Here is a 13,131-nt window from a genome sequence, read left to right as displayed (position 1 = left end):
TTTACACCTATTTTATACAGAGTTCTACATTTAGCCATTGAAAATACTATTAAGGGGTATGTGTGGGTGATTCATTGTTGCCATTAGAACCTTAATGTTTGCGCTTCCTGATTCATGAGTTCAAATTTGCAACTTCCCTGTTGTATTAACATGGATTTTGCATTTTTTCCCCCTTTTGACCAGGATTTAAAGAACAGAAACAACTTTATCTATGATGCTATAGTGTTTTTCAATACTGACTTACACAACTCAGTATCTTTTAAATGTTGCCACTTTAGAGATACCAAAAATATACCTGGAGCACTGTGGAGTTAATCAATAGTTGCAGGCAACAATATAACAAAACAAACTCTTTTTTTATTTGCAATGTACTTTAAAATATATATTCTCAAACATACCGTTGATCCTGCATGCATTCTTGGTGCATCCAAAACTCATTGAAATCAGTGGGAATTTTGGGTGTGCCAGGCATTTAGGTTCAGGCACAATGTAACTATTCCACAGTGGTTTGTTTTTAATTATCATCTGTTTTAATTTTGTATTTAATTTTGCTGCCGATATTTTTTTTATTTTTTTTTTAATAAAACAAATTGAATCTCTTTCCCACCGATTGCCTACGTCAGTAGCTGAACAGACCTTAAGTCAACTTTCCAGCACAGTGAACCACTTAGATACAGGTGAGATGAAATGTGGAAAGTTCCAACCCAAAGAGAGCATTTTTGAGAAAATTTTGATCAAGGGCACAGAAAGGGCTGCTTACAATGGTATCGGAGTTGAAGCATACCTTATGTGTGATATATCTAGAATCAAATACAAGCAAAATAAGCTACAACTTATTCTTCAGTATTATGCATTCATTTGGGACAAATTTTCTGTTCTCTCTACTCCTTTGTACTGTTTTGAGAATTCGGGAAAGCGATGGAACTGCAGGGTAGCCTGCAGAGTAGCTGCACAAGGGATATTCTACATCCTGTGTCTGGCAGAGCCCTGTCTTATGGTCTTCCCACAGGAGTCTGAATGGGCATGTCAGGAAGGGAAGTGAGGGACAGGGAAGCATTCTGCAAACTGTTGATCCACTGGCCACAACGCTTGTGTACGGGTGGGCTGTGGTGAAGGAGGAAGGCAAAGTAGCAAGGGGCTGGTTTTGTTTTTAACTTTGGATAAAGTAAGTAATAGAAATGGGAAATTCCAGCTACCGAGTGCAGACAGCTAACGTGTACCCAGAGAGTTTGAATGGGGCTGGCCTTTGTTTCTCTTGCCAATGCTCATCTTCCCCTTACTGGTATCTGGGTAGCTTTCATCCAATGAAACAAGAGCCACCCAGCCTTCTCCTCTCTGCTGTGTCTCCCTGAGCATTGAGCAGCTCATGCCTCCTCAGTAAAGTTGAAGGGTAGGAATTATTCTTCTGTACAGCTCCTGGCTGGATCCTGGGGAGCCCATTGTGATAATTTTGGCAGCAGGTGGTGGCAAACATTTACCTTTTGCATCTCATCTGTTATATCTTGACTGCAAGATTCTCTGCAGAGTAATTTAAGGTCCAGTTCTGTTTGTTATGAGTCAGCCTCGCTTCTTCTGTAGCCCCTGAAGTGGCCAGTTGGGGTAAGTCTGATACTTAGCCTCCATTGAGAATCCCAATAGGTGTTGATATTCAAGGGGATCTGGGTGCCTGACTCCCTTAAGCTTCATTAAAAATCCCAACCCTTGTGAATAAAAGACTCGTGTTGCACAGGCTGGTATCTTCAGTAGTGCATAAAAGAACATTTAGTTCAAAACTTTCTTGCTGGAACTCCCTTTGACTTCATGTCACTTCCTTGCTGTGTCTCAGTATCCCCATCTGTAAAATGGGGTCAGGATTTATCACCAGCTAATATTTGTAAAACGCTTAGAAGTCCTTGCTGGATAAAATCCTGAACACAAGTGCAAGTTATTCATTAATAGAATGTGGTGGTCATTAATTTTATAAAGTCTTCAGAGGATGCTATTTCAGTTGATGTAAAATAAGTCTGGTTAGGAACACCGCTACTGTGCAAACATGCTGTTTTCATAGGGAATGCATCTTGGGGCTGAATGATTGGGGAGGTTTGTGTTCCTGCTGTGAATTCTGCCTATCTACGTTCACGGGAAGGTGTTTGCTGTCCCCTCTCTCCTCTTGCTATGTGTTTAGCTGGGCGTGGTGCACACTGAAGGAGGTTTTGTTGAGGGCGTCAATGAAAAACTGGGTCTCTTTGGTGACTACGTCGATATCTTCAGAGGAATCCCTTTTGCTGCTCCTCCAAAGAGTTTTGAAGACCCTCAACAACATCCTGGCTGGGATGGTAAGACAAACATATAGAATGTCTCTCGTTTTCTGCCCTCACCCCCAGAACATTTTAATTCTCATACCATTTTGGAAGCCTGGTTTGTTTTCCCAATACTGCATTAGCCATCTTGCTGAGTATCACAGAGGCCTCCTCTGAGAGAGGCTCTGGCTTTCATACCCCTGCTGGTCAACGGTGGCTACCAATGATTTTATTTTGGGATATATTTTGCTCCACCCTCATGAATGTCAAAGTCCTGTTCCCCTTTTCTGTCATTGCCCTTCTCCATGGCATACCTTGCCCTCGCGGTAACATACGGCACTTTCATTCGGGTGATCAGCTGGGCATGTTGCGTGCAGGAGCTGGGTCCAGTGTTGCTTTCATTCACTAAGTGAATGTCACTAAGATGTTGTCTGGGCCGTTAGAAGGGATGATGATTGTAGACAGGAACTCTCTGGGCGGAAGTGCCAGGACAGAGCTAGGCACCTGCAGATTCTGTGGCCACAATTCCCAAGGTTCCCTCAAGTTTCAAGTGGTTGTAGCTTCTGCAGTCTCGTGGGTATGAGGCGGCCAGTTAGAAAGAGGGTGTCTCATCACAGGTGTTTTGCTAGTTGGAAACAATACCATGGTGGTGAGTGAGGGCCAGGAACAGGACCTGAGTCGCAGGTCTGCAGGATGGAGCCGAGGATTCTAAAGTGGGATGTAATTTTCTCTCTCCTTGTAGGTACGCTGAAGGCCAAGGAGTACAAAAACCGTTGCATGCAGGTCACACTCACCCAAACCGGTACTCGTGGGAGCGAGGACTGTCTTTATCTGAACATCTGGATCCCTCAAGACAGGAAAGGAGGTACAGGCGTGATGGTAACATGAGGCGATTAGGGAGAAGGTTCTCTGCAGGCCTGCCAGGTCTGAGCAGCTCTGTGTTTGGCTGCCCATCTCTGACAGACTCCCCTGGGGCTGTCAGTCTGCAGTCATGTATTCTCCCCAACTCCACAGGCAGCAGTGGACTCCGCGGGTTATGGCAGCTACAGCCCCCCGGGCAAAGCACTGTTTCTGTGGAAATGACCCTCCCTGCAGGCTCTGGGAGGATAGATGGTGATACTAGAGACACCACTGAACCCGTTTCCATAGAGAGCTTGTGCTTCTCTTGGCGAGTAGGGATTGGAGTTCCATGCTGGGTGTCTCTTCCGCACTGCCCCAGGCTTCTTTAGCCCCGATAGAGCAAAGTAGCTGAGTCCTAAGTCTATTGTCATGATGAATCATCTGCCTGAGTCTATGGTCAGGTGGACCTGGAGGCAGATGTTTCTATATTCACCCAAGAGATTGGCTTATGCCTGAGTGAGGCGATACTTGCTGGTGAATGGGCCCAACAGGCGGTATCCTGCCTACGTGGCATCAAGGGGCTTGGGTTTCATTTGGACAAGGAAGGGCTTTCGTCTGACTTCGTTTGGTCTGTCCCTCCTGGCAGTGTCCACAAATCTGCCGGTGATGATATGGATCTATGGAGGCGGATTCCTCCTGGGAGGCGGGCAGGGCGCTAACTTCCTCAGTAACTACCTCTACGACGGCCAGGAGATCGCAGTGCGAGGAAAGGTCATCGTGGTGACCTTCAACTACCGAGTGGGACCGCTGGGGTTCCTCAGCACGGGGGATGCCAGTGTTCCAGGTACGGCAGCTGCTTCACTTTGCTCCAGAGACCTCCACTCTGCACCCCCGCCACCTCCGCTCATGCTGGGGTATTTCCTGTCACCACGCTCCCCTCACACAACATACTGAGCTCTCTCATGTCCTGCTCCCTCTCACACACACGCACGGTGTGGTGCCTCCTTCACTCCGTATAGGGGAATGTGGCAAAAGGGATCTCTCTCAAGGGATGAGAGGGTCCAAGTTTATACCTGGAGCAGAGGCTGCGAGTGGATTGGGTATTTGAGGCAACAGTCTTTTCTCCCCCAGCACATCTTGTCTCTCCTATCTGACCAGATGGTTAGCAGAGTTAAGATACTGCAGTGATAGCTGGGGAGAACGCCTGCCAGCACAAGATCTTGGCTTCGCTTCAGTGGGTGTTGAGAGGGAAAAAGCCCTTGTTTGAACGCACAGTTTCACAAAACGTATAGACATGAGCTCAGGAGCCAGGCACTCCTGAGTTCTAACCCCAGGTCTGATACTGAGTGGAGCTGGGGGTGTGGGGCAGGGAGGGCTTTGAGCCTCACTGCTTCAACTCTCCTCCTTGAAATGTACATGCCTTCCCTTGGCCAGGTAACTACGGGCTAAAGGACCAGCACATGGCCATCGCGTGGGTGAAGAGAAACATCAAGGCCTTTGGGGGTGACCCAGAAAACATCACCATCTTTGGGGAGTCGGCTGGTGCCGTCAGCGTCTCGTTACAGGTGTGCGATTGCTGATGGGCCATCGTGGGGTTCCTTTTCCCCTCCGTTTTGTGACTGGTTGAAACTGCCCCATCACAGCTGCTGGTCTTCTCTCACTGCAGGTGCTGTCCTGGGAGGGCAGTAGGTCCAGCCACAATGGGCTAATTAACATCCCGTTTTGAGCAGCTCACTGCATAGAGAAAGTAATTGTTTTTGTCACAACTGCTCTCTCAGCTTTGATTCAGAAATGCTCTTTCTAAACCCTCCAGATCTGGAGGATGCCGCTTTCCCAAGCGATGTCCCGCCTTAAGGTTCCCCTGCTGTAACAGCATCTCTTTATCTTCGGCCCCAGTCCTATTCTCCTATAGGGGTTCTTGTACTGCCCTGTTGGCTCTATATCTGAGCACCTTAGCTGCCTGATGTTTAGAAGATTAAGTCCCTGGGTTCCCGAGACCCTGTAATACATTGAGAGTTGAAAAGAGCTAATGACTTTTCTGAGCCTCATGTAAAGCCTGGGTGGGGGCTGGAGCTCTCTGCCGTACCAGAATACGGAAGGATCTTTTCAGGACTCGATACCAAATAACCTTCCTGTTCCTCTTCCATGTTGCAGACGCTATCGCCGTACAACAAGGGGCTGATCAAACGAGCCATCAGCCAAAGCGGTGTCGGCCTGTGCACCTGGGCTATCCAGGAGAACCCTCTCTTCTGGGCTACCAAGGTAAAGTGGACTCCAGAAGCCGGGCAATGTCCTGAGGCAAGAGTTTCCCAGGGTCTTTGTCAGATTTGAGCCTGGGAGACGCTGCACAGTAGTTACAGCTCCAGGAGGACAAATGGTGCTCCAGTTATCCAAGCCCTTTGGATTCAGAGAGACACTGATACTGCCAAGCTGAGGCCCGCTGTCCTGGCCAGACTTCCGGCAGTTAAAGGTCGGTCTTGCATGTGAAAAACTGAGGATGATTTAATAAGCAAGAGGAGGAGCAAAACCAAAAGTGTTCAGAGCGGCACAATACTCCATAGAGCTGGAGAGTTGCAAACAAAATCCTCTAGGATTAAAAAGAAACTCCCCCTTTCCTGGCTGGTTGCGCCAACACTGGCTCTGGGTGTAACTCCATGGTGGTTTCTCTCGCTCGCAGGTTGCAGAGAAGGTGGGCTGCCCTACCGACAACACCACGGCCTTGGGCAACTGCCTCCGGGTCACTGATCCCCAGGCTGTGACGCTGGCCTACCACCTGGAGATGGTCAACCTGCCATGTGAGTCGGTGGGTGCTAGTGGGATGGGAACCAGGGGGATGTGTGTTGCGTGACCACAGAGCCCAGTCAGTGAGCAGATGGGACATTATGACGATCATTCAGTAAGGGAAGATGTCAGCCCCCAGCCCAATAAAGTATGTTTTGTACTGACTGGGATTGATCATGCTGGAAAAGATGCCTCTCTCTTTAGCACAGTGGAGCTGCACTACCCAGGTAGTCGTGGCATGGCTTAACACAACCTCTGTGTCCCTTGGAGACAGCTGTCCTGTCCAGTTCTGTACCACACTTTATATCCGGTGAAACTCAGGAGCAATGCTAAAAATGGTCACTGCGCTGCAATTTTCAGTTGGGCCACTAGGTGGGGCGTATGAGCCAGCAAGACCCACTCCCAGTACAGCCGGTGGAGAAATGTTTGCCAATTCAGTGAATACAGGACTAGCTTTTCACAGGACTGTTTGCTAGCCCGCTGTCCCCGCCGCTGCTAATGTTTGCCCTGTAGCCCCACATCTGAATCCTCTGCTGCGCTAGGCCTCTTCTGGCAGTAGGGGAACACGGCTGGAACGACTGGAGGAGCTTTTGCTCAGGAGCAAGCCCCAATCTGCTGTAGCCTTGGCTGGGCGAGTTAGCTGACTTTTTGACACTGGTCTGACCTATGATGTCTGCTGTTCGGCCACCCCTCTGCCACCTTCATGCAGTGTCTGTGATATTTGGCTAAAGCCTGTCTTGCACTGAGCTCCCTGTGCAAGGCAGCCATGGGGTGTGCTAGGTGAGAGGTCTATAGTATATACCTGTCTTCCACTATGTAACGGGGGAAATTCTGTCCCCTCTGAAGTCAGGGGCAAGGCTCCCATTGACTTCAGTGGAGCCAGGATATCATCGAACCTGTTCATCCAGAAGCTCCCTGTGCAACGCAGCTGCAGGCCACGCTAGGCAAGAGGGCTGTTGGCTCCTCTCACAGATGCATAGTGGATTTCTGTTTCCTCTTCCCTCCTGCAGATCCTCTAGTCCATTACCTGGCTTTCACTCCTGTGGTTGATGGAGATTTCCTCCCAGACCGGCCAGAGAATCTCTTCGCTAACGCTGCAGACATTGACTACATTGCAGGCACAAATAACATGGACGGGCACTTCTTCGCTGGCATTGACATGCCTGCTGTCAACCGCCCACTTGTGAAGATCACGGCGTAAGTAGCAGCCGCCCTTAATGGCGTAGCCAGGGAAAGGAAAAGCAAGTTGGGCTTTTGTAGAAAAGGGGACAACCAATGAGTAGAGCACCTGAGAACTGGCAATGCAATGACTGGCTTGGGCACCATGTCAATAACACCACCAATCCCAGAGATCAGGGCTTCTCAAACTGGGGGCGAAAGGTTATTACTTGGGGGAGTCTGAGCTGTCAGCCTCCACCCCAAACCCTGCTTTGCCTCCAGCATTTATAATAGTGTTAAACATAAAAAAGCAGCGGGGAGGAGGGGGGGTCGCACTCATAGGCTTACTGTGTGAAAGGGGTCACCCATACAAAAGGTTGAGAACCGCTGTAGATCAGACCTGGGCCAAAATAGCACCTGTTTAGGGCCAGCTTTGCTCCTGCCATGTGAAAGGCATGGGCCAAGGCTGATGGCATATGAATGCAATGGCAGGGCAGAGAGGCGTTTCCAAGAGCCAGCCTGGATCTTTGCATCTTGTACCGTTTAGCCAGGGGCTTAGAAAGGAGAACTCTCCCCTTTTCCTCCAGCTTTCAAACACTTCGTGGCTTCTCCCCCCAACCATCTGGGTGGGGGCTTTTGGGTCCTTCACCTGTCAGACATCCTGCGTTCCAGAAAGTGATGGTTTCTTGGCTTCACAAGTAAAGAACAGGGCTGCCTCAGATGGCAACAGTTGTACCAAGTCACTGGGCACAAGGACCTCTAGAGAGTAGCATTCTAGAGGGCTCCAACTGCCCCTGGCTCCTTCCTGCTCTTTGTGATTGGAAAAGGGATCGAAAATTGAGAAGCTGAATCCCTCTGAGCCAGGAACTGAACCTAGGCAGGGCTGGAAGTGACAGTCACATTCACCGGCTACACCAAGGTTAGCTTCCAGCTGTCTTCCCAGGCTGCAAGCCTCGCCGAAGGTTGAGCTACCAGTTGTGAGTCACAGGATGATGGTAACCTGCAGTCACCCCTGAGCTGGACTTGAACTGGCAGCCTGCTGCCTGAAGGCATCATATCTCTGCTGCTAGGAGCACTGAGCTCAGAGCCAGTCCCTAGTTAATAGATGTTGTGTCTCTTTTCAGAGATGAGGTCTATAACGTGGTGCGGGGGCTGACTCTGCAGAAGGGAATGCAGGCAGCAAACGCCACATTCTCCCTCTACACCCAGTTGTGGAATGACAACCCTGACCAGGAGGTCATGAAAAGGACAGTGGTAGACCTGGAGACCGACTACATCTTCCTGATTCCCACGCAGCGGGCGCTTGCTCTGCATAATGCGAATGCCAGGTGAGCCCGAGGGGGTTGTGGTGGGCCTGGAGGCGGAGTACAGTGATTCAACTACTTTACTCATGGTTTAAATCAGCAAACCGCAAACCTTCATTTGAATCCTGTTTTGCACTTTATTTTCCTAAAGAAAGGTTGATTCTCAGTGCTTGGTAACCATTCAAACACGTTGAATTGTACCAAATTAAGTGTAAAAGTTCTCTTGCTCCCAGGAGGTTACACCGTACCTCTAAGCAATAATATAGCTTAACATGCACAGTTATTCAGATTCTTCATTTTTACTTTAGAAAAGGGTGACTAATGCATTTCTTATCTGCTAGGTGATTAATATTTGTAGCTGGGTCAAGCTGCATTTGGATGGAAACTGAAATTTTATTAAATGCACAGAACCAGGATTTAAAATTTTTTTTAGTTAAATAAGTTACTGTAAATGGGCTAGATACTTTTTTCTATGTCAGTTTATTAAAACGTGTTTTGTATTTAAAACTGATTTGTTTTTAAAGGAAGTATCAAGGGTAGTTAGTGAATTTAACTGATTATTGCTGGTCTTTCAAAAGTTTAGGCCTCAGCCTTTCACCTCATTTTTAGTCATACAGGAAAACAAGCATTCCTGCTTTTTCAACTCCCAGTTGGTTTCTCAGAGCTAGTCCTTGAGTGGTGCCAGTTGAATAAACTGAAATGGGGGGGGGGGGGAATGTTCTGCACCTGCAGAAGAGGCTACTGCTGTCAAAAAACTGGTTTAGCCCTGCAACAGACTCTGGTTCCAGGTGCTTAGCCAGTGACTTCCAGCAGTTCAGTGGTTTGATTTCCGTTAAAACTTTGGGAGTAAATATATACTGCTTAATATTCTTTAATCTATTAATCATTTAAACTATATAGAGTAAATTTAAGCCTTAATATTGTCTTTTCAAATTAGGTTTTTCTATTTAAAAATAAACCTACTTTTTAAAAATAATTGATTTTTATCCACCCTCCTGGTAGGTTGGTGACTCTGTTCAGCCACGAATGTCTCTTCTTAGGGACACTGGGGTCAAATTTGGTTTTGTTTGTAAAAATAAACTTTTACTCTCACTGCCCTGAAAACATTTAAAAAGATAAAAAATGTGTACAGTTCAAGTCCAGGTGGTCATGGTAAAACAGAAGGGCAAGTGTTTGTAAGATTTTAATCTGACAGTGCCTGTGTCTGCATGTATCTTGCAAGACCAAACCTCTTCCAGTGCCAATATTATCTGTCTGGCTTTGTGCATAGGGAGTGATGCTGGTGTATATCCTCTTCACTTGCTGAGAGTCTATTTTGGTTTGTGCAGGAATGCCAAGACTTACTCCTATGTGTTCTCCCAGCCTTCTCGAATGCCTGTGTACCCCAGCTGGGTAGGGGCAGACCACGCAGATGACATTCAATACGTCTTTGGGAAACCCTTCAGCACCCCGCTGGGCTACTGGCCTAAGCACAGGACTGTCTCAAAGGCCTTGATTGCTTATTGGACCAATTTTGCCAGAACCGGGTAAGGCGCTCAGGCTGTGGGGGGCAATGCCCTGCCAGTTGCCCAGCTTGCTGCAAAATTCCAGGGAGCAATCTTCCCACACTACCCACAGCAGGAGGGGGGAGAGGGGGGAACTCTGTCCCTGCTGTCACACCTGCAGCACCCACCCACATGTAGGTGGCCACTAGGTCCACCTGCTATAGGGGAATGGCAAACACATTGAACTGGGGTCTTCAGTTGAAGGTGATGGAGGTAGTGGTGTTCCTGTGTAAACCTGGATGTGCACTGTGGCAATTCACTGTGCCAACATACACAACATTTCTCTTCCCATCACGGCCCAGCAGCCCTGTGACAGCTAACCCTAAGGTACGTAAGTGCCTATGCTCAAGTTCCTCACTCCCAGACTGCTGCTCATGTTCGTGAGTGTAGGCAAGTGCTTCCCTCTCCCAGGTTTATGGACCATTAGAAAGGCTGACCTGTGTGAAACCCCAGAGGCTGGGTGCAGCTACCAGGAGCGCCTCCTGTCTGAGCTGGGCTGTGAGGCCCTTGGCAGCTTTGCATTTAATACCAGCTGTTTTGTCTGCTTTTTCAGTGACCCCAACAAAGGGGAGTCTACTGTGCCCATCGGGTGGATACCCTACACTCGGGAGGAGAGCTACTACCTCGAAATCAACAGCGACATCAACTATGATTCGGTGAAGCAAAGTCTGAGAGCCTCCTACGTGCAGTTCTGGAATACGGTCTACCAGAACCTGCCTGACGTTTCTTCCACTTTCCTGGATTAGAGCCAGGCCAACAAACCAATCAACCAATTCTGTAAAAAAAAAAAAAAAAAAAAAACTAGCCAAATTCTGATTAAATGCTTGTTTCTGGCTGCACCTCCTGGCCTCTTCCAGTCTACTTATTGCAACAGAATTTTCCATAAGAACATTAAGAGCTGGGGTCTAATTTACTGGGCAGTTTTGTTCTGTGAAAAAATATACCTGGTGGCACCTGTTGCATGGAGCCATTCATCAAACCTGCAACATGTTCTTGGCCTAGTAAATTGCTCTTTGCGTAAAGGTCAAACCTTGCACCGAGCTACTTTAAAGGGGTTGCTTGAAATTGGGGTCTTTCATGCAGGTGTCACTGACAGTCCTCAGCAACAGAAGAGCCCTGTTTAGAAAGAGCTGGCACTGCCCTACACCAGATGAGATCAGTTCACTAATGCGACTTAGCCCTAAGCCTTCATGCAGGCATGATACTAACCCTACTAAAATCTCTATTACCGTATTAACTAGATATTTAGCCCTGTTTTACAGATGGGGAACTGGGGCCCAGCATGTTGCTGACTTACCCCAGAATGTGGTGGAGCTACAACCAGCTGTCAGGTCCTGACCATCCTCCTTTGCTCTCGCTGCTGGATTCAGTGGCAGAGTGGCCTAATGCAATGGTACTTCAGTACTGGAAACCTGGTGTCCAGACTGGTTAGGTGAGAAGTAGATAGTTCTCTAGCACCAGCCCATCTCTGCTCCCCTCTGAAAGAGCAGCCCTGCTAGTAGTAGACAAAAGGGTAGTGACTCAAATCCTGTCAATTGCCTCAGCTCCTCACTTTCCCCAGCAATACAATGTCACTCGCTCACTCCAGCAATCACTGCAGGCTCCAGTCCCTCCCTGCTCCTCTTTTGGCTGGTGAGAAGCCAAGGGCTTCACAGGAGCAGCACAGGTCTTTGTCCTTTCCCATTTTCGTGTCAGGCCAGCACCTGAGGACAAACCGCATCCAGCCTCCTGGCTGTGACATTTGCACATTGGTATTTTATTCCAAAGACTAATTACATTGCTGTGTGCTCCTTCATTGAAGTCGTGTTACAAAATACATACATATAATACATCCAGCTACAGGGGCGTGCAGAGCCCACCTGGAAGGACAGGTAAGTCGACCCTGCTCTGCCTTTAATTTCAGCAGTGGGCACGTGTGTTCAGGCACAGAGCAGTACATAAGCTGAGCAGCTGTACAATGGAGAGGGAAGTGGGGGTGGGGTCAATTTGTGTGCATGCGTGTGTGTTCAAATTCACATTCTCCTCGGGAGGTAAGGGGAATATTTCACAGTGACGGTTCACCCTGTAGGATCCTCTGGAGCCAGGGTGCCCCCACAAGATGGTAGCATTTAGGCACTTTCTGCCACAGCGTAGTGTAGGGTAAGGGAACGCCCTAGACTTGCAGGCTGGCTGATCTGCAGAGAGTCCTTGCCTGGAGGTGAAGGATCTCTTCCGCCCAGCCAACAGGGCAGCACGGCGCAGGCTCCTGTGGTACTACAATACTCCTCCGGTAAGGAGGGGACAGGCTGGAGGGGTTCGGTTTGCAGCACAGCCGTGCAGTCGCTCCTTCAGCCTCCAGCAGAGGAGGTCCAGCTTGTTAAGTGCTAGGCCTGGCAAAGGGGCCACAGACAGGTGGTAGCAGGAGCAGCTCAGGTGCTGTAGAAAGCCATGGAGAGAGGAGAGGCTCCTGCTTCAAGGAGGCCATGGCTCCCTTCATGTGCAGGAGCAAGGGGGGTGGGAGGAGGAAAGCACCCAGCAGCTGTTTGAGCAGAAAGGTCACTTCCTGGAACTTAAGCACATGCAGATGCATGAACAAACACCCTTTACAAAGTGCCCAGGCCAGACCCCAAAGCAGCAGCGTGACAGGCCCTAGACCCTTCTTGGGCAAAGCCCCTACTAGGAGTTACCACCCAGCTCAGAAGCAGCAGCTCAAGACATCCAACAGTCTCTCCTGGCAGGGCAGGAGAGAGCAGGCAGGTCCTGTGAAAGGTCAGCAGGCGTTGGATAGTCGTGCTGTGAAAAGCATCCCTCCCCTTTCTCCCTGCAGCTTGACACTACCCCTGCTTTGCTCCCCCTCTACAGCCCTGTGTCTTAGCTTTCCTCCCGGCACGGCTCAAGTCACAGCACCTGCATTTCAGGGGGCAACTTCCACCAGCCTTCTACAGAACTGGCTCCTAAGAGCCGGGGTTCCCAGGAGCTAGCGCTGCTCCAGGCTTGCTCAGGAAAGGGCCTGTCTGCTCCCAGAGCTGGCAGGGTGGGATACACCTGCATTGCTACAATGGGCAGGGGCAGGTGCATAAACAGGAAAGGGCTTGAGGAATAAAGAGCCCCCATTGGGAGTGTTTTGTTCAGTGATTTAAAAACTCTGCTTTTTCTCTTCCCCTGCTGAAGCAATTCCCTGTTAGTGATAAAGAAACAAAAGGGATGTGGAAAAATGTCCACCCCTGCACACACCAGGACGCAGCC

General features: G+C 49.0%; 1 protein-coding gene across 1 annotated transcript; it reads left to right on the top strand.

Annotated features, from left to right (window-relative positions):
• The first annotated feature begins 3,785 nt into the window (after nucleotides 1-3,785).
• On the top strand, nucleotides 3,786-10,745 carry CEL (carboxyl ester lipase). Its single transcript, XM_065418715.1, has 8 exons — nucleotides 3,786-3,963; nucleotides 4,554-4,684; nucleotides 5,274-5,381; nucleotides 5,797-5,914; nucleotides 6,911-7,097; nucleotides 8,183-8,386; nucleotides 9,691-9,888; nucleotides 10,460-10,745. Exons 1-8 carry the CDS (start codon nucleotides 3,786-3,788, stop codon nucleotides 10,650-10,652), a joined length of 1,317 nt encoding a protein of 438 aa, XP_065274787.1. The 3' UTR covers nucleotides 10,653-10,745.
• The last annotated feature ends 2,386 nt before the right edge of the window (nucleotides 10,746-13,131 follow it).

This window comes from Emys orbicularis, chromosome 18, assembly GCF_028017835.1.
Source record: "Emys orbicularis isolate rEmyOrb1 chromosome 18, rEmyOrb1.hap1, whole genome shotgun sequence".
Classification (NCBI taxonomy): domain Eukaryota; kingdom Metazoa; phylum Chordata; order Testudines; family Emydidae; genus Emys; species Emys orbicularis.
This window is presented reverse-complemented; position numbering and strand designations above follow the sequence as displayed.